The sequence below is a fragment of the Marmota marmota genome, unplaced genomic scaffold (genome assembly GCF_001458135.2).
Source record: "Marmota marmota marmota unplaced genomic scaffold, marMar, whole genome shotgun sequence".
NCBI classification, from domain to species: domain Eukaryota; kingdom Metazoa; phylum Chordata; class Mammalia; order Rodentia; family Sciuridae; genus Marmota; species Marmota marmota.
In genome coordinates, this window is record NW_025999968.1 from 56,132,367 (window position 1) to 56,151,450 (window position 19,084).

At 46.1% G+C, this 19,084-nt stretch overlaps 1 protein-coding gene and 1 pseudogene across 5 annotated transcripts in view; both read left to right on the top strand.

The window, feature by feature from the left end:
- The window catches only part of Dop1b (DOP1 leucine zipper like protein B), a 99,992-nt gene that overhangs the window by 55,428 nt on the left and 25,480 nt on the right, over window positions 1-19,084 (top strand). For all 5 annotated transcript variants that reach the window (XR_007347758.1, XR_007347757.1, XM_048803651.1 and 2 more), the window contains exons 19-26: window positions 4,521-6,144; window positions 7,337-7,448; window positions 8,130-8,318; window positions 10,196-10,318; window positions 12,459-12,593; window positions 14,843-14,898; window positions 17,226-17,330; window positions 17,429-17,495. Coding sequence is in view for 3 of the 5 variants with exons in the window: in XM_048803651.1 (XP_048659608.1) it covers window positions 4,521-6,144; window positions 7,337-7,448; window positions 8,130-8,318; window positions 10,196-10,318; window positions 12,459-12,593; window positions 14,843-14,898; window positions 17,226-17,330; window positions 17,429-17,495 (2,411 nt within the window). In the remaining 2 variants the exon portion in view is untranslated. The remainder of the gene's footprint in view (window positions 1-4,520; window positions 6,145-7,336; window positions 7,449-8,129; window positions 8,319-10,195; window positions 10,319-12,458; window positions 12,594-14,842; window positions 14,899-17,225; window positions 17,331-17,428; window positions 17,496-19,084) is intronic.
- Window positions 154-3,512, top strand: LOC125617005 (annotated as a pseudogene).

Below are 19,084 nucleotides of genomic sequence, written 5' to 3' on the forward strand. Positions count from 1 at the left end.
TGAGTGGGCTGTGCAGGGTCCTGGGAACAGGAGGGAGGGGCTTGGCTGCCTGTTGTCACAGTTTAGGGACTTAGACCCACTTGACGGTTTTGCTAGATTCAGGTAGTGTGAAAATACCTTATAAACTTATGGGGACTTTGACAGTTTAAGACCATGGGACTAGAACTTAAAACTACTTACTAGTTAGTGGATGTTTTAGTTGGCTTTTTTATTGCTGTGACCAAAAGACCTGACAAGAACAATTCTAGAGGAGGAAAAGGTTACTTGGAGCTCACAGTTTCAAAAGTCTCAGTCCATAGATTGCTGGCTCCATTTCTCTGGGCCTCAGGTAAGGCAGGGCATCATGGTGGAAAGGTGTGCAGATGGAAAGCAGCTCAAGACATGGCAATTAGGAAGCAGAGAGAGAGTCAGAGCTCCCTGCACCACAGACAAAATATACACCCCAAAGGCATGCCCACCGCCGTGATCCATCTTCTCCAGCCACACCCTATCTGCCTACAGTTACCACCCAGCTGATCCGTATCAGGTGCCTCCAGAGCTACACTTGCACTGTTTGGCCAACTCACGGCTGTGCATCCGGGCACCAGGTGAGGTGTACGCATACTAGGTAGCACTTCGGCCAGATCTGCCACCAGCTTCTGGGGGCAGGATAGTTCGGTGGCCTCCAGAAAGTGTCCAAGTATAACCTGGTCAGGTATACTGTATCCATGAAAGCGTCTTATTGTGAACCTTTAACTACAAGGTAAATGGGTTTTTTCCTGACTGTTCTCTTAAGGTGCTTGCAGCTGTTGAGTTCTGTTGATCAGATGTCAGAAAGGCAGACCTAATACACCTTGTTGTACCCAGAATTTACGGAGGCATCTTAGAGGTGTCTTCTTTTTCTTCTTTGTTTTTGTAGTAGTGAGGATTGAACCCAGGGCTAGGTAAGCACGGTACTACTGAGCTACATCCCAAGCCCTTTTTTATTTTTACTTTTTATTTTGAGACAGGGTTTCAATGCGTTGCCAGGGCTGGCTTCAAACTTGAAATCGTCCTGCCTCAGACTGCCAAGTCACAGGGATCACAGGCGTGTGCCACTGAGCCTGGCTCAGAAACATTATTTTTTTCCCCAGAAACATTTTAACACAAATTTAAAAGAATATAAGTAGGAATAAGGAAAGAAAAGAAATCTTTAGAAACCTAGCCAGTTCGTTAAACTACAATGGTTGGTGCTTCATGCAGTGTAACTAATATTACCTGCTCATTTGTTGTGATTCAGACTTTGCAATGTTCTAAGGATGGCTTGGAGCCCTGAGTCAGTTTGTGGAGCTCACTGGTTGTGGGGTCCGTTGGTCCAGGGATGCTTCTCAGGGAGGACAAGCCCCTCCCCTGAGTGAGCGACATGGAGGTGGCCTCCTGTCCCTGCACGGTCTTTGCCTGAACCTGTAAGCTCTGGTTTTCCTTTTGAAAGGAAAGCTGGATGCCTTCTCAAACAGGAGACATTTATGATCATTCCACAGTCTAAGAAAGGAAAACTGAAAGTATGAACTAAGCATCTTCTTAAAAGTTTGGCTACAATTCATGTCCACTCCATTTTTTAGTGTTTGTCTTTTTAAGAGAAAAGTTCTGGCTCAACACTTGTTTGGGTTTTGCAAGTCTCCCAGCATGGCCTCGTGCTTCCTTGCTCTGTCTTCTGCCAACCAGCTGCAGGGGCCTGAATGGTCTGCTGCCTCCTGATCCAACTGGACATCTTTGCTCTGTCTTTTCTTTCCCTGGAAGAAACAAGAAGTACAGATCGTCCCAGGCCAAACCGGACAAGGAGAAAGGGGAAGATGAAATCAAGGATGAGGACGAAGACGATGAGGTTGTTGTCAAGGAAGTGAATACAGAATTTGAAGCTTATTCCCTCACAGATAATGATTATGACGGAATTCAGAAGTTACTGCAGCAGCTTTTCCTAAAGGCTCCTATGAACACTGCAGAGCTAACAGGTCTTTTCATTGAGCAAAGCCATATTGGGAGAGTGATTAGCAAACAAATACTTCAGAAAACAGCGATGATGATGTGGATAGTGGTGAAATTTTTGGTTTCATAGCCTTTTTAAATTTAACTGAAAGAAAGGGTACTCAGTGTACTGAACAAATTAAAGGGTTAGTTCTAAGCTTCTGTGAGAAGAACTGTGAAAAGAGCCTGGTTGATCAGCTGGACAAGCTTTTAAAGGATACCACCAAGCCTGCAGGCTTTCTCCTAAGCAGAAGATTCATTAATGTCCCTCCTCAGATGGCTCTGCTCATACACCGGCAGTTTCAGAAAGAACGAGCAGAGTCACACACAAAACTAAGAAGCCACGTGGGAAGTGCTCCTCATACTTCTGATTAGTAAGACATTTGTGGAAGCAGGAAAAAACAATTCCAAAGAGAGATGGAGCAACCAGAAGGACAAATTTAAATGTTTGCAAATGCAGAGGAAGAGTTTTTCTATGGGAAGGCCGTCGTGAAGTTCAACTACTGAGCTCCAGAGGAGAGCGACGCGCACCTGGGAGGCAGGTGGTCTTCAATGATAAACCCATGGAGCCCTTGCCAACTGTGGTGTTAATTCCAGATAGCGAGACGAGTGCAGTCATGGGTAAACTGAAAGAAAGTCAGTCTGTCCAGCCAGCACATTTTTCATGGACACTGATGGGGTTATTTTTATAAAATTACCAGAAAACCCAGTGGAGATTTATTGAAAAACACATGATTTTATTCAGATTCAAGTCCTCTACAAAAAGCAGGGTTCTTTTCCACGTGCCTGTGATGTGTTACAAAATATCTCTTTTTTTGGTCAATTATTAATGGTTGATTAAAAACTCCTACCAATGAGTGGGTTGTGGCTCAGTGGCAGAGCGCTTGCCTAGCATGTGTGAGGCACTGGGTTCAATCCTTAGCACCAAATAAATATAAACAAAGTAGAGATACTGTGTCCATCTACAACTTTAAAAAAAAAAAAAAAGTTGAGTAGTAATTTGAAGAATTCAATAAAAATCCTAATTTTTTTATTTAAAAAGAAAGAAACCAGGAGTGCACTGCCCACCCCAATCTTACCTACATAATCCTGTAGAAATCTATTTTTAGAATATTACTATGTACTTCCACTGGCTCACGGATTTCTATCTCATCCTTCCTCCTTTCTTAGTCTTGCTTAGTGTTCAAGGCACAGATATGTTGAATTCTGTTTAATAAAAATGTTTGCAGGGCTGGGGTTGTGTGAGGCCCTGGGTTCAATCATCAGCACCACATATAAATAAATAAAAATAAAAGATCCATTTACAACTAAGGCTCTTGCACAGAGTATTCTGCATCTTGATTCTCCCTCTATGTGGCCTACACATTGCTCCTCTGAGCACATGTAAATGAATATTTTAGGGGCTAGGGATGAAGCTCAGTGTTAGAGTGCTTGCCTACCATGTGCAAGGGCCTGCATCAATCCCTAGCCCTGAAAAATATTTTAATTAAAAGGGGGAATGTGTTGTTTTTCTTTTTTCTTTTAGTACTGGGGAGTGAATCCAAGGATGCTCAACCACTGAGCCACATCCCCATCCCTTTTTATCTTTTATTTATTTAAAAAAAATTTTTTTTAGATGTTGACAGAACTTAATTTTATTCATTTATTTATATGCGGTGCTGAGAATCAAACCCAGTGCCTTACACAGGCCAGGCAAGTGCTCTACCACTGAGCCACAACCATAGCTCCCCCTTTTATTTTTTGGGACAGGGTCTTGCTCAGTTGCTGAGGGCCTTGCTAGGTTGCTGAGGCTGGCCTCGAGCTACTGGAATTACAGGTGTGTGCCACTGTACCTGACTGGGAACAGTGGTCTGTTGCGTGCATGTACCCGATCTGTTCAGTGAGCCCCTCTCTGTGGGTCTTCAGCTTGCAGTCCAGCGTATCTTCACACAAGACATTTCATGGAACACCCTTATCCTCATAGCTTTGCTAATATTTCTGTAGGATACATTTCTGGAAAGGGACTTCCTGGGACAAAATCATAGTATTTTTTTCAGATTGCCTTCCCCCAAAAGTTGTGATAACTGAAATTTATTATGGTGATGTAACTAAATTGTCCCATCTTTGAACTTAAAAACAAAACAAAAAAAAAACTGCCTGCTTTCCTTTGTCTGTGGGTTGTCCATAATGCAGTCTAGATTTTGGTGGTATATTTGATGGGGGGACTTTATTAATGTTGATCTTTCTGCTGGGTGTCGCACACCTATAATCCCAGTGGCTGGGAGGCTGAGGCAGGAGGGCCACGAGTTCAAGGCCAGCCTCAGCATCTTAATAAGGCCCTCAGCAACTTAGCAAGACCCTGTCTCTAAATAAAATATAAAAAAGGACTGGGGATGTGGCCCAGTAGTTAAGGGCCCCTGGCTGGGTTCAATCCTTGGTCAAAAAAAAAAAAAAAAAAAATTTTACCTTTCTGATTTTAAGACAAAAACTGCCCCAGGGCAAGTTTATCATTGCTGACTCTTATGTTCTAAAGTCATTTGTCACTTTGTGATTCCCAGAGGACTTGCATCGCTGGTTTATCAGAAAGAAACCCTCCTTCAAAGAGACAGGTGGGGCACCTGAGCTTCAGGAAGCCTCTGAGGAACAGCTCCCCCTGAGCCAGTTCACCACCGTTGATCGAGAAGCCATCTGGGCTGAAGTGGAGAAAGAACCAGAGAAGTGCCCTCCCAGAAGTGAGCTGAGTGATGAAGACCTGCCCTACTACGTGGACCTTCCGGACAGGATGGGCCCTGGTGCCCCAGACAGCAGTGAGCACACAGAATCGGCAGATACAAGCTCTGGCCACACGGACAGCGAGAACACATCCACCTTCTCATCCCCCTCCCACGACCCGCAGGAGCTGAGCCATGAGGAGAACTGCTGTGCCCCCATCCCCATGGGGGGCAGGGTGTACCCCAAGCGCTCAGCCTTGCCGGCAGCCTTCCAGCCAGAGAGCTTCAAGTCCAGTGCCAAATTGAGCCTGGTGCGGGCAGACTCGGACAAGACCCAGGCCTCAGAGTCCTTCTCCAGTGACGAGGAGGCCAACTTAGAGCTGCAGGCCCTCACCACATCTCGGCTGCTGAAGCAGCAGAGGGAGAGGCAGGAGACACTGCAGGCCTTGTTTAAGCACATCCTGCTCTACCTGCAGCCCTATGACTCCCGGCGGGTTCTGTACGCCTTCTCTGTGTTGGAGGCCGTGCTCAAAACCAATCCAAAGGAGTTTATCGAGGCTGTGTCCAAGACCAGCATGGACACCAGCTCCACAGCGCACCTCAACCTCATCTCCAACCTACTCGCACGCCACCAGGAGGCCCTCATTGGCCAGAGTTTCTACGGAAAGCTCCAGACCCAGGCCCCCAACGTGTGCCCCCACTCTCTGCTGATCGAGCTCCTCACCTACCTCTGCCTGAGCTTCCTGCGCTCCTACTACCCCTGCTACTTGAAGGTCTCCCACCGAGACATCCTCGGCAACCGGGACGTGCAGGTCAAAAGCGTTGAGGTTCTGATTAGAATAATGACACAGCTGGTCTCAGTGGCCAAGTCCTCAGAAGGGAAGAACGTGGACTTCATCCACACCCTCCTGCAGAGGTGCAAGGTCCAGGAGTTCGTCCTGCTCTCACTGTCAGCGTCCATGTACACCAGCCAGAAGCGCTATGGCCTGGCCACCGACCGGGGCAGGGCCCTGCTAGAGGACAGTGTCTTTGAGGAAAGTCTCATCAACCTGGGGCAGGACCAGATCTGGAGCGAACACCCGCTGCAGATCGAGCTGCTTAAGCTCCTGCAAGCACTCATCGTCCTGGAGCACCATCTGGGCCAGGGCCAGGAGGAGGCCGAAAGCCAGCCGACCCTATCCAGGGAGTGGCAGAGGGCCCTGAACTTCCAGCAGGCCATCGGCGCCATGCAGTATGTGCAGCCGCACCCCCTCACCTCCCAGGGCCTGCTGGTCTCAGCCGTGGTGAGAGGCCTGCAGCCCGCCTATGGCTACGGCATGCACCCTGCCTGGGTGAGCCTGGTCACACATTCCTTGCCTTACTTTGGAAAGTCCCTGGGATGGACCGTGACACCCTTTGTTGTCCAGATTTGCAAAAATTTGGACGAGCTGGTCAAGCAATATGAAAGCGAGTCCGTGAAGCTCTCCATAAGGTACGTTTAACTCTGAGGCCTCTTACTGCTCTGATGACGATTCTGTAATAGACAATTTGCTGTGGATGCCAGTTGGAGCATAAGACAGCCTAATCCAAACCCCTTTAGTGTTGTCAAGAGGGATAGCAAGGAACTGAATGTTCAGATCCTTTAATTCCCCACAGCTTCCCAGGCTAGCTCAGTGCTGCCAGCAAGTCATTTACTGTCATTTTTGCAAAACAGAAATAAAAATATGAGTCGTCTTCACAGAAACCCTAAGACACCTTAAACCATTTCCCCAATAACTGAATATAAAATAGCACCAAAAACGCATATCATTCCTATGATGGTCTTTCGTTGTGAGAGCTCTCTGGCTGCTTTGTTTGTTGTGGGGCAGGTCGCTCAGAAAATACACCAAGTACTGGTTTTTTGGTTTATTTGGAGTTTTTTTATAATTTTTTATTTGTAGATGGACACAATATCTTTATTTATTTACTTACTTTTTTGTGGAGCTGAGGATTGAACCCAATGCCTCATGCATTCGAGGCAATTGCTCTGCCACAAGCCACCCAGCCCTCAAGTCCCAGTTTTATCCAAATTGAAGAGTCTTTACTTAGCCAGCTGGCTGGTGACTGCCCCCTGCAGGACCCATGACTGTCTCTGCAAGGAACAGCCCCGAGCCTGAGCATTTTAGGATATTTAAAGGCAAAAACTACATCTGGGTTGACATAGCTACAAGCAATACGTACAGAAGCTGAATTGGGCAGTTAGCGAGACAATGCAGTGGGTACATTGGTATTTCCCACTCCCACGGGACTTTCCAGGTTGGCATAGCAACAAGCAAACAGGGAAGGGGGTCAAAATGACCCTAGTTCAGTATACATTAGAGAATGGTTACTAAGATCTAGACAATGATCTCTGACAAGATACATTGCCCAAGAAAAGTGGAAACCAAGGAGAACAATTTTACATTGTATAAGAATTGCTGTTTTTTGTTGCCAAGTGTGTTATGCTAGGTAATTATTAATGGGTATAGAGGCGGGGCTTTCCCAGGGAGAAGCATTCTTACATGATGTGGAGTCCCAAGGTAAAATGAAGTCTGTGTGGTCACTGCCCATAGAGCCTGGCCCATAGCATTTGTATGTAGGGTTACAAACCTTTATGGCCTTATTCTCAAAAATTCTCAAAACCAGTTCTTGTTTCTTCACCAAAGCACAACCTCCAAGAAGGAAAACATTTCTCCGGATTATCCACTCACGCTTTTGGAAGGTCTGACAACCATTAGTCATTTTTGTCTTTTGGAACAACCCAACCAGAGCAAAAAGGTACATTTTTTTCCCCTAAATTCAAGGCAGTTTTCACATGTTGCTTTGTCTTCATCATGTTATGATTACTTGAAGTAAGTTAAATGTACGTGAGTAATGTACACATGAAGTCATGCATCTGTATGCAAATTATGTGTGTGACACAAACATGTATGCAAATGCTTGCATGTGGTACAAATGTGTGGGCAAATGCATGCATGTACGTCATGCAAACATGTAGTGTGTTGCTAGGTAGATGATGTGGCTAGGGACCCCATGCACGGGCTCCTTCAGCCCTTTCCCGCTGTCCCATCAGTTACCATATGGGATAAAGCGTAAAGCTTTAAAGATTGATTTTAAATTTATAAATGTGTGTTTTTTTTTTTTTTTTTTAAACATCTTTTACTTGCTGTCATGGTGTTCTTGAAATCTGAGGGTAAGACGATGTAGCTGTTTTGGCCCTCACTGGGATTAAATCCTAGACAACATCCAGTGCTTTGGTTGAATGATTTGAGTGTGTCCTTTGTAGGGCTGGCCTCCCAGCTGTCTCTCTTTGAAAGAAGCCAAGTGTTGTCTGGTTGTGGGAAGCACACTGCCTGGAGGAGGCCTGGGGCCCACCAACCCCAAGGCACCACTGCCCCAGGAAAAGGGAAACGTCACTGCTGGGCTGAGTCTCATCTCAATTTCCCTTCTGACTCTCAGACCTCGGCCGCCAGCGATCCTGCCAGTTTGAGAAATGCCAGGAATGCCATTTTGGAAGAGCTGCCTCGCATCGTGAACACCATGGCCCTTCTCTGGAATGTTCTCAGAAAGGAGGAGACTCAAAAGAGACCTGTGGATCTCCTCGGAGCCACAAAAGGATCCTCTTCTGTTTACTTTAAAACCACCAAAGTGAGAAAGGCCTTTCTCTGCCATCACTTACTTTGTCTTGTATTGGCCCACAAAAGAATTCTTATGTATAGGAAGGTGAACACAGATAAAGCCAGTAGATCCCAGGTGGAAGTCGGAAGTGGGCAGCTCCACTTTGTTCATTTGTGAATATGCATGAAACAGGGCAGCATGAACGGCTTCAAGGGTATTCAAGTACTCAGTGAGCCTCTAGGGAATTTCTGCTAAAACACTGCTTCCTTCTGTGCTCAGCTCTTAGCAGTATCTTTGAAACATGGCACATCAGGTCACCTTGGAGTCTTTTTAAATTGGCAGCACACAACCCAGAACATCTCCCTGGGTTTTCCCGTCTCCTTCCGGGCACACGTCCTGGCCCCTGACGACGACCTCTGGTACTGTGTTGAGTAGCTCAGAATTGCCTGCTGCAGCTGCTGTCAGTTCAGTGCCCCAGGAGCCACACGTGGCCTCTCCTTACACACAGCCCTCTGGTTCTTCCATCCTGCATTCCTTCATTTAGGTGCAATGAAGCACAGAATCCAGAATGTTCTGTTGGTTACAAGGCTGCCCTGCAGGGAAATTCTGATGTAGTTCAAGCTACCAAGGAACCTGCCCTAAAAAGTTTCAAAAAACCCTTTGCACTGGGCCTGTCTGAGCCTATTTCTTCATCTGTGAGACAAGGTTATGGTTAGTGTTCTGTCCCGTGGGTAGAAAGATTAATGATAGTAATGGGGAGTGCTTATTGAACATTCGCTCTCACCCTCCCCGAAGCCCCCAGGGCAGTGGAGTGGGACTCCCAGTTATCTCTCTAGAGAAGAAACCTTCTACAATGGAGAGGACACCTCTGTGCCAGGCTAAGTTGTGTCTGATGTGAAATAAATAGGGCAGTAAGTTCACAGCACCCAGCAATCATTCCTGTGCCTGCTGACGTGTGCCAGGCCCTGTTATGCATGTGGAGGAGACACGAGGCCCCTGCCCTTGTGGCAGAGACAAGGACCAATGATGAGGGGAAGCCCTTCAAGGAGAGACAGGCTGCTGTGACAGCGTGTAACAGGAACTGGACTTGGTCTGAAGTTACCAGGCAGAGGCTGAGCAGAGACTCCAGGCAGGAGGAGTTAGCGAGAGTGGAGCAGCAAGCATTTCAGGCCTGGGAACTCTGAGTCTGCAAAACAAGAAACAGACAGCTGGGGAGCAGAAAATCCACAAGGACCAAAGGGAGGGAGCTGAGTGACGTCCAGAGCCAGGACAGTGTATTTTAAACTGTTTTAATAATACATTGGTTAAATAGTTCTTATTTCTAGAAATGGAAAGTCAGCTTCCACATGGCCATAAGCCAGCCCCAGCTGCAGGAGGCCAGCTCAGGCCAAGGTTCCTAGGTGCAAAGCACTGGCCGGGCCTCCTGGGTTCCTCTCCCTGTCTCTGGAAGTTTTGCATGACTTCTTCAAGACTCATCCAGGGATGGGGTATGGCTCAATGGTGAAGCCCTTGCCTAACATGTGCAGGGCCCTGGATTCCATCCCTAGCAACATAAAAAATAAAAATAAGATGGCACTCTGCTCACAGCTGGGGGCCATAGACATCATTTCCTGAGACTCTGATCACCTCAGCTTAACTGGCTCAGCAGCTGACTGTGCCCTCCACCCTGGCCATGCATTGAGCCTGCGTGGGAGGCACACCCCCATCACACACCCAACTTCTTGGAGGGGGACTCCTGACCTTCGTCTTCCTGGGATCCACCCAGCCATGAAGTGTCTCAGGATGGTATTGGGACACTAATGTGACAGGTCCTGCTCTCTGTGCTTACAGTAGGTGGTGGCCAAATGTATCTTACATGAGAGCCCTGATATTTTTCTGCAATCATTTTTTTTTTTTCTATTTTCTAGACCATAAGACAGAAGATTTTGGACTTCTTAAATCCCTTGACTGCCCCCCTTGGGGTTCAGCTGATAGCAGCAGTTGCAGCTGTGTGGAGCAGAAAGAAGGCTCAGCGGCACAGTAAGACAAAGGTAGGGTGAGTGGTGGGAGGGGTACACTTACTCCACAAAGAAGCACCTGAGGCTGGGCATGGTGTACACACCTGTACTCCCAGCCACTCAGGCTGAGGCAGGAGGACCTCAAGTCAAGGCCAATGTGGGCAATTTAGGGAGACCCTGTCTTAAAATAAAGAGGGCTGGGGAGATAGCTTAGTGATAGAGTGCCCCTGAGTTTGATCCCCAATACCAAAAAAAAAAAAAAAAAGAAAGAAACGCTGGAGGGTTGGAATCACAGGTGATGTTGCATGTCAAATGGGAAAACCATTGAGTTAACTTCACCCTTTTAAATGCCTCAGTTAATACAGCCACATCTCAATATGGGTTTGGGGCGGGGGGAGCCCACCTCTGCCTTCTGCTTTCTGATTTACCTACAATGGTGTGGACAACATGTCCTTTTTTATCAGTGCATATTAATTATATGAAATAACAAGGTTCACTGTAGCAGGATCCTACATGCACATACTTTGATCATGTCCTAGCCCTGCCCCCCACCCTCCTCTCCCTACCCTCCTGGTCCTGGCCTATTCTCTAATAGTCCCCTTCAACTTTCCATAACAGGTACATTTTATGGAATTTAAAAACCACCCATGAACCTGCCACCTGGCTTAAGAAATGGATTGCCCTCCTATGAAGGCTGCTGTGGGTTATTTATTCCCTGGTGCTAGTTACAGGTCACCACCTTTTTTTTTTTTTTTTTGGTACCTAGGGATTGAACCCAGGGGTGTTTAACCACTGAACCACGTCCTCAGCCCGTTTTTTTTTTTTTTTTTTTAATAGAGACAGGGTCTTCCTGAGTTGCTAAGTGCCTATCTGCTGAGGCTGGCTTTGAACTAGTGATCCTCCTGCCTCAGCTTCCTGAATTGCTGGGATTATAGGCATGTGCCACTGCACCTGGCATCATCACTTTTTTAATGTGTAAAAATATCACTTGTCCACAACAGTAAAGAAAAACGAAGCTGTCATGTCCCTATGCATTTTGTCCGTGAACTCATGGGTCGTGTAGTCCTCCAGGACTCGGTTTACCTCTTTCTAAAAGGTCTGCACATTCCTTGTTCTACCTGGGACCTCCCTCAGAGAGGAAGGCCTACACCTGGAAACCCCACAGTGTTCCTGGCTCCATGGTCAGGGCAGGCTCCTGCTCTGAGGAAGAGCCAGGCGTTGGGTCCCCAGGCCACCCTCCGTTGCACCTGTGGGATGCTTCACAGGTTCTTCAGCATATCAGAAGAACCAGGACTTCCTGGGGGTTGGCACCTATATTGCCCTTTTATTTTATTTGTTTAGTACCAGAGATTGAACCCAGGGGTGGTTAACCACTGAGCCACATCCCCAGCCCTTTTTAAATTGTTTTTATTTTGAGACAGGATCTCAACAAGTTGCTTAGGGCCTTGCTAAATTACTGAAGCTGGTTTTGAACATGCAGTCCTCCTGCCTTAGCCTCCCGAGCCCCTGGGATTACAGGCCTCTGCTTATGTCACCCTTTTAGATAAACACGTTATCTTTTTAACTGAGGAGAAGAGAAAGTATTACCAAGGGGTTCTTTTTTTTTTTTTTAGTTTTTAAAAATATTTTTATTTTATTTATTTTTTATGTGGTGCTGATGATCGAACCCAGGGCCTCGCACGAGCTAGGCGAGGACTCTACCGCTGAACCACAAACCCAGCCCCACCAGGGGTTCTTTAAAACTTACAATACCAAAAGAGAGGCTGTAAGAGATGGAGGGTTAGATTGGAAAAAGAGTTGGGAGAGGGTCATAGCCTCCATTCCTCTTCCCAGCATGAGGAAGCCATTCTCAATTTCAGGTTGTGGGGGGAAAATTCAATCCATTTCCCCACACCCTCAGCCCCTAAAATGCTTTCTCATTTCAGACATAACAGTATTACTCCAGCATCCACTGCAGTTTTATCCCTGATTTATGTTTCTGTGGCTAATGCTTAACTCATTCTAGTCCCACAAATGAAGTCCTTTACCCAAAATAGGAAACAAATAGGAAATATTTGTTCAAATGATTAAAGCAAATTTCTCTCTCTGGGAACAGCTACCCTAACATACATTTTGTGTGTCGTTTATTTTTGTTTTCTCTCAAACTTTCAAGGAATTCTTTTTTTCTCCGCAGATAGTCCCAGTGGCAAGTGCATCCCAGCTCACCCTTGTGGACTTGATCTGTGCACTCAGCACCCTGCAGACGGACACAGTGCTGCACCTGGTGAAGGAGGTGGTGAAGAGGCCACTGCAAATCAAAGGGGACGAGGTGAGAAGCCCAGGAATACTGCTCCTGTAGAGGAAGGGTTTGGGCTTCATTAGGATTTGTGCAGCAAGGACTAAAGGGAGAGCAGCAGGTAGGGTGAGCGACAAGCAGGGGCTCCGGCAGAGTCGGGGAAGGTGGGAAGGTACAGAACACCACGTAGAACTGGGCAGCTAGCGGATGAGGGTTGCTGGGTTTGCTGATAGCTGCTCAGGGTGGGTAGGCTCCTACCTTACCAGAGACTGGGAGACAAGACCTTTACTTTTTTGTCATTATACTTCAAAGGGATGGCTCTGAGGTCCTTGAGAAAGAACTCCTGCATTGTAGGAGTTACATGGGCACCTCAAAGGGACAGAAGGAATATTCATAATTACGAACTATTTTTATAAATAAAATGTTCTAAGAAAAGGATGTAAGGAGCCTACAGTTAGGTGTGGACAGGAGCAGGTGAATTCCTCTGGTGGCCTTGAGCTTTCCAGACAGGGACTTGGAGCAGGGTGGTGACTAGGCCTCTCATTCCAGGGTACCGGTAGAGACTATGCTGTGTGTGTTTGCATTTGCCCAAGCCTCCTAGTGTGGGGATTGGAGGAAATTCCCTATGCTGAAGTTCTTTTGTTGTGTGGCAGTGTTTGGGATAGGGCCCAGGGCCCAGGCCCCACCATTGAGCTACATACCCTGTCCTTTTTGTTGTTTTCTTTTGAGACAGGCCTGGGCGAGAGCCGACTTGGCAGGAGAGGCGTGTGGAGCTTCAGCTCAAGGCTTTAGATTAAAGTTACATTTTCTTGTCCTTCTTTAGTCTCCTTCCACCTGTGTTTTTCTTTCATCTCTCGTACCTCAGAAGCTGGTGAGCAAAAGCTAAATCATTTGAGAATCATAAAATTATTCTCAGTCGCCATCATCTTTACCCCATAGTGAGAGATGACTGCAGATGATCTGATCTCCAGCAGTATTTATAGACATGCTGCCGGGGGCTGGAGATCTCCTTGTGGTTGTCCTGCCCTCGTCTTCTCTGGAAGGGCCTCTCACATGTAGCCCAGGACACCCCTCCATAGAAATACCTGGGCCGAGGGCCTGGCTTCTGTGGGCTATGAACCCATCCTATGCTCAGGGACCTCATCCTTTCCAACATCCATGGAAAGTCAACTCTGTGCATTGCCTGGTGGGGATCCTAAGCTATGCAAAAGGGTTCCTGCCCTTGGTCCACATTCTAAGCCCTGATGTTCTAGGTTGGAAAATAAGTGAGAAAAGAAGAGAAGCCGCCCTAAAATTTAACACTGAGAGGCCTGGTTATGGCACCAACCAAGTGATAAGGATGTACAAGAACCCAAGATAACTTCCACAGTGTTTGCCGGGAGCTCTGGCCCAGCATCTCCGAGAACATGTGGTCCCCCTGTTGCCGGTCACTCTTTTTTGTTGTTGTTGTGCTGGGGATTGAACCCAGGGCCTTGCGCATGCTAGGCAAGCACTCTACCAGCTGAGCTATATCCCCAGCCCTGCCGTTCACTCCTGTACATGAATATTAAAGCAGCAATGTAGATCAGAGAGGAGCAGGGATGGAGAGGCAAGCACATCCTCGGCCTGCTGGGATTTAGGACTGAGCAAGTGGTGGGTGTCAGGAAATGACGCTCCCTGAGGGTGGCCCATGCCTGCCCTGCCTCTATGGTGGCAGAAGCATAGGAAGTATATAGGAGAGGGCCCTGTGGTGGCTTGCCCAGACAGAGTGGGCACTTGTGGGTTTTGTTCCCTCACATTACTTGAATGTCTACAGATATTGGCAACTTCCGGTTTTGTCCAGGCCTTAGTAGGAAGTCGATGGCAGACTGGTTTTTAGCATTCCAAACCCAAACTATATTTTGTTTAGTTCCTTAGCTCAGCTTCTACAAATAACCTTTTATGAAGAAGCCAGTGGGGGGTGGGGGCAGCGCTGAATGTGTTTCAAAGCCACAAAGGAGTTCAGCCACTTGGGGAGGCTGGTTTTGTGGGAATCTGTGTAGCTAAGAGTTGGAATTGCTCTTGTCCCCTGTCTGTAGGTAAGCAAGTGGATTTATGAGGGTCAACACTGGCCCAGATTTCTGTTTGGGGAGATTCAACTAAAATGTCAAATTTTACTATGGTGTGTCTTGTTTGAAAAATTTTTCGGCTAAAATCTTTTTTTTTTGTTCGGATGCAGATCTATTTCTCTTTAATTTGGATTCTTTGATAATCAGTCTTCTTTCCTCCCAACTTGGAGTAATTGGTTTTGCTTTAACTTGCAGAAGTCACCCCTTGTGGATATTCCCGTGCTGCAGTTTTGCTATGCTTTTATCCAAAGGTAATGTAGTCCCCTCAGATACATTGCTGAATTGCAGATGCTACTGCAGTGACCATGGACGTAGACAACTCTGGTTTTCTTTTTTTTTCATTTTTGTAGAACTGGATATTGAACCCAGAAGGGCTCCACCACTGAGCTACATCCCTGGACTCACTCCCCACCCCCACTTTATTTATTCATTCATTTTTTGCAGTACTGGGCATTGAACCACAGGTGCATCACCACTGAGCTATATCCCTAGCTCTTTTTTTATGTTTTATTTTGAAACAATTTTCATTCAGTTGCCCAGGCTGGTCTCAAATTTATAATCCCTCCTGCCTTGGCCTCCCTAATCACTGGGATTATAGGCATGTGCCTCCATGCCCAGCTTGGATTGATTTCTTGACTACTGGAGAGCCTTAGATCAGATAATATCTTAAAGGTGTCTTCATTTCTTCCTGGGGCAAGGGAATGGACAAGTAGCTTTATTTTTCCTTCTCCAGAGATCTAATCTGACATTTAAAAATCCGTATTGAATACATTATGTCAGCAAAACTTTATGTGAGGCCTGTTAAATTTTAAAAGATTCAGATTTGCATTAAATTGATACCAGCCTCCTCTAACACACACACACACACACAAAAAAAAAAAAAAAAAAAGTGTCAAAGGCCTCTCTTAGCAAAAGGAGAAATGATGGTTTTGGTGATTGTGCTCATGGCTCTACTGGCCTATGCTGGGTGGCTTCTGCATTGTTTGACTCCTTGGTAGCTTTGGAAGTCCTGCACAGGAAGTTTCGCTGACCTCTTTGAGCTCTTAAAAGGCAACTCCCCCGGGTACTGCTTCAGGGACTATTCTGTGCAGTAAACACAGATGGAGGGGTACCAATGACTTCTCAGGAAAGCCTCAGTATCCTCACCTATCTGCCCCAAGTGTCACAGCCAGCTACAGTCTCCGTGGTTCACATTTAACATTTCAGTTATTCTAACTTGCCAAGTTATGAAGTTGCAGGAGGGTAAATCGAGGACCATGACCCCAGAGACCCTGGGTCTAGGGGTTACATTCAGAGCGGGTCTCTCCTAGAGCAGTTAAAGATGAGCTGGTTACTTCCCTCTTATGAGAGCAAACATGGCACAGACAATATTGTATAGTGTCTGAACCTTCCCAGCAGCTGCAAGGTAGGTTTTTGCCATCCTTCAGGTGGCCAGGGACCAGAACTAGGCCCTGGGACCTCTGTCTGCACCTGAGCTTTAGAAGATTGCACTGCTGCCTGGCTTTGTGGCCATCCTGTTAGGGTCTGCCTCATCCCTCAGGAGCCTGCCCGACAGCTGCTGGGGGTTGATGTGTGTCACCAGCAGTGTCAGGGAAGCAGGATACTAGGCCAGAGAGAGACTGAGACCAGTCATCTCGGGCTTTTATTCTGTTGACAAGGAAGCCAGATCTCTCCTGTCCACAGCAGGGTTTGGTCCCCTAACTCCAGCTGCTTGCCAGAGCACGAAGGGGAAAAAACAAAAAACACAGGCCAGTCAGATGTGCTGTTTTCCTCTTTGCTTACCAACTCCTGGTCTAAAATGTTTTTAATAAGTAAATGTATTTGCAGTTGTTCATGGATGGTGTTTTTGTCATTGGAGGTTGACTGTGGGTTGTTATGATCTGGCCCTTGGTATCATTGGTCTAAGATTAGACAGTTACCCCAGTGCAACACACAAAGACAAATGAGGCGAAGACAGAGGGTTAAGGTGGTCCTGAGGCCAGAAGCTTCTGCTCCTGCAGGAGGGCATTTAAGAAAAGACCATCCAAGGCAGGCTTATTGTAAGGCTGGGGAGGCAAGGGAGAGGGAGATACTCCCTAGAGAAGGGGTGGCAGAAGGGTCAATTTAACCGGGGCCAGAGCCCCTGACATGATTCAGCTTTCTGCTTTTGTTAGGATAGGAGGTGGGGCTTTCAGTGAAGAAACCCTGAAGTGATAGGTGCTTCCCCTCCTTGGCCTGGTGTTGGCATAGGGTCCCCCATGTGGGGGGAGTCACACACCTGTGCTGTTAACGTGTTGGGGGCATGTAACTGTACTTTGGGTCATTTTACCTTTTCTGGCCTAAGACCACAAGTGGAAGGTCATGTGATGGTCAGCTGACTCTGGGGGCAACTTATGGGTACATGCATAACTCTGGAACATGATACGTGCCCATGAGTATAAACGGAAGGAGGGGGAATGTGGAAGGAGACTGGCACCTCAGCGTCAGTTCCCAGCAAGGGGCTTTTTTTATAGTCCTTCCTATCCTTCCCTGATCCATTTCCTGCTCATCCCTAGCTGCCTTCCCATGCTAACATTGTTTCCTTTGTTTGTTTAAATAGGCTTCCAATACTAGCCTTGCAGGAGAACTTTGCTTCGCTGTTGGGAGTACTGAAGGAATCTGTGCAATTGAATCTGGCTCCACCTGGATATTTTCTGCTTCTCAGGTATCACATCACCACATTCATATGGAGGTAGTGTTTTCTGTCGGAACATATTTTATTTCTGCAGCATTTTTGATCAGAAACTAATTGTCCCCCAACAGCATGCTGAATGACTTTGTAACAAGAACTCCCAACCTGGAAAGCAAGAAGGACCAAAAGGACCTGCAGGTCTGTATGTGCAGTGTTTAGTGAATGTTGTCATTCCTATGATGCCATCTTTAGGGTAGGTCACCACCAATGGCCAGCACTGGCAGAGTCCCATCTTGGCTTTGCCTTTGTGATAAAGTTCATCATCTGCCAATGGAGGTGCAGGTAGGCTTGGGGCCTATATTTGCCATGAAGATTCCTGGTTACTGTTTGAGCAGCCTACCCTAGAATTTACAGGGCCCCCCCAACCCTGCAGGGTATGCAGATGTCTGTGGAGCCCTCTCTAAAACATCCATCTGCCATTACACATAGATTTCTTTCCTGAAAAGAAGAAAGATTTCTTCCCTTTATTTTTCCCTGTTATAGAAGCATTGCATGCTTATAGAAAATTTTGTAAATACTGAAAAGCAAAAGTACATCTTGCTCAGATGGAAAACTTCTCAGAGCAGATAGCTGACTAATATGTAGACTTCAAGATGGAGTTAGAGGGGCTGGGGTTATGGCTCAGTGGTAGAGTGCTCGCCTAGTATGCATAAGGCACTAGGTTCGATCCTCAGCGCCACATAAATATAAAATATTTTGTCAACCTAAAAATAAAAAATATTTTTAAAAAAAGATGGAGTTAGAAAATCACTATTTTGCCACTATTATAAAACATTGATTGATTGAGATGGTGACTTGTGGTCAAAGGCTTCAATTTAACCTGGGGTGTGTAGTATTTGTCAATTGTTTTCTTTCTTTCTTTTTTAATATATATTTAGTTGTAGATGGACACCATACCTTTATTTTATTTATTTATATGTAGTGCTGAGGATTGAACCCAGTGCCTCATGTGCTAGGCAAGCGCTCTACCACTTAGCTATAACCCCAGCCCAGTATCTGTCAATTCCAAGACCCCACACACAAAATACAAAAGTCCAAAAATGCTGAAGTCCCTTGTATAAAATGGCATACATACTATTTGTATATAACCTGTACATATCTTTTTTTAAAATATTTATTTTATAGGTGTAGATGGACACAACACAATGCCTTTTTTTTTTTTTTTTTTTTTCCTAATGTGGTGCTGAGGATCGAACCCGGGTCCCACCTGTGCTAGGCGAGTGCTCTACCACTGAGCCACAATTCCAGCCCACCTGTACATATCTTCCTGGATGCTTTTAATCATCTCTAGGTTACTTATTTTGCGTAGCCTTTGCACCTCTTTACCTGTAATATATTTGATAATAAACTGGTAAATATGTTTCCCTAAGTACTGAATTGCTAAGTAAAGAGGTGTTATCCTGTACTGTTTAGGGAATAATGCCAAAGAAAAAAGTCTATAGGTGTTCAGTGCAAATACAGTTTTCTTTCTGATACTTCCATTCCTGGTTGATTGAATGTGTAGATCCCAAGGCTTGTCTAACAGTTTTATGTCTTTAGTGATATTATTGAAAATTGTTATGATCCCCAGCATTTGTATAAGGTATATCCTGCAACAGTATCAGGACGTACCACAATAGGAACTGTATAAAGCATAATGAGAAGTTTTGAGTGGCTCCTTTGGACTCAACTTGTGGAGAAGAAAGCATCATTACCATGCAGATGCTGCCCCGGGATGTTGATATTTA